The sequence below is a fragment of the Otolemur garnettii genome, unplaced genomic scaffold (genome assembly GCF_000181295.1).
Source record: "Otolemur garnettii isolate 467f Iridium unplaced genomic scaffold, OtoGar3 scaffold00020, whole genome shotgun sequence".
Classification (NCBI taxonomy): Eukaryota; Metazoa; Chordata; class Mammalia; order Primates; family Galagidae; genus Otolemur; species Otolemur garnettii.
In genome coordinates, this window is record NW_003852415.1 from 4138561 (window position 1) to 4140088 (window position 1528).

General features: G+C 40.4%; 1 protein-coding gene across 1 annotated transcript in view; it reads right to left on the reverse strand.

Moving 5' to 3' along the window:
- Positions 1-1528, reverse strand: part of SPTLC2 (serine palmitoyltransferase long chain base subunit 2) — a 126936-nt gene that overhangs the window by 59495 nt on the left and 65913 nt on the right. The window contains exon 5 of the mRNA XM_023511491.1: positions 1275-1399. Within this exon, the coding sequence (XP_023367259.1) occupies positions 1275-1399 (125 nt within the window). The remainder of the gene's footprint in view (positions 1-1274; positions 1400-1528) is intronic.

The window sequence follows — 1528 nt, forward strand, 5'->3', positions numbered from 1 at the left end:
AACCCGCCACCTTAGGTGTATGTGGCTGGCGCCTTAGCCACTTGAGCCACAGGCACCGAGCCTAGTATTCCTTTTCTATCCTTTAATATCCACAGAACGTGTAATAATATTCTGTCTCATTCCTACGACAGGTAATTTGTGTCTTCTTCTTATCTTGACCAGTCTGGCTAGAGATTTATCAATTTTATTCATTTTTCTCAAAGCATCAGTTTTGGTTTCACTGATTTCCACTGTTGTCTATTTTCAAATTCATTGGTTTTTGCATTTATTTTTATTATAGCCTTCTTTCTGCTTAGTTTGGGTGTGACTTCTTTTTCTGATTTCTTAAGCTAAAAGCTTTCCTTTTCTCCAAATGCACGTTGACTATCCCTTATCTGTAATGCTTGAAACCAAAAGTGTTTCAGATTTGAGATTTTTTTTACATTTGCGAATATTTGCATTATACTTAGAAAGTTTTAGATCTTGGAGGATTTTGGATTTTTAGATTAGGCATGCTCAACCTGTATAAGAATTTAACACTATACATTTCTTTTTTTTCCTTTTTTTTTTTTTGAGACAGAGTCTCACTTTATTGCCCTCGGTAGAGTGCCATGGCATCATAGCTCATAGCAACCTCTAACTCTTGGGCTCAAGAGATTCCCAGCCTCCCTATTAGCTGGGACTACAGGCACTTATCAAAACGCCAGGCCATTTCTTTGTTGCAGTTGTTATTGTCATTTAGCTGGCCCTGGCTGTTCAAACCTGCCAGCCTAGGTGCATGTGGCCGGTGACGTAACCACTGTACTATGGGCGCCAAGCCAATGCTATACATTTCTATATGAACAATGCTTTAGCTTTATCCTACAAGTTGTGATATATTAACATTTCTTTTAGTTCAAAATATTTTTATTTTCCTTGGTATTTTCTTTTCTTTTTTGAGACAGTCTCACTATATCACCCTCGGTAGAGTGCCATGGCATCATAGCTCACAGCAACCTCAAACTCTTGGGCTTAAGTGATTCTCTTTGTCTCAGCCTCCCATGTACCTGAGACTATAGGCACCTGCCACAATGTCTGGCTATTTTTTTGTTGCAGTTGTCATTGTTGTGTAGCTGGCCCAGCCAGGTTCAAACCCACCAGCCTCGGTGCATGTGGCTGGTGCTGTAACAACCACTGTGCTATGGGCGCGGAGCCTGTTTACTCTAAGTTTACGATAGCTTCTGGCTTCCTCTGAATGTTTTTCAAAACAAAAGAAAATATATATTAGGGATTTTTCATAAATGACAATATCTTACTTTGCCAACAAGAGCAGGAATGTTCATTGAATTTGTCGCAAATCCCATGCCGTATGTCATAGCAGCTTCTACTCCCAAGAACCATGCTACAAGTTTTTCTAGTTCTTCATGCTTGTCCAGGTTTCCTGTATGAAGAAGTTAAAAGTCAGTATCACAAATCCTGAATTTAACAATTACTCATGGCTCGGCGCCTGTGGCTCAAGCGGCTAAGGCGCCAGCCACATACACCTAAGGTGGCGGGTTCGAATCCCCAG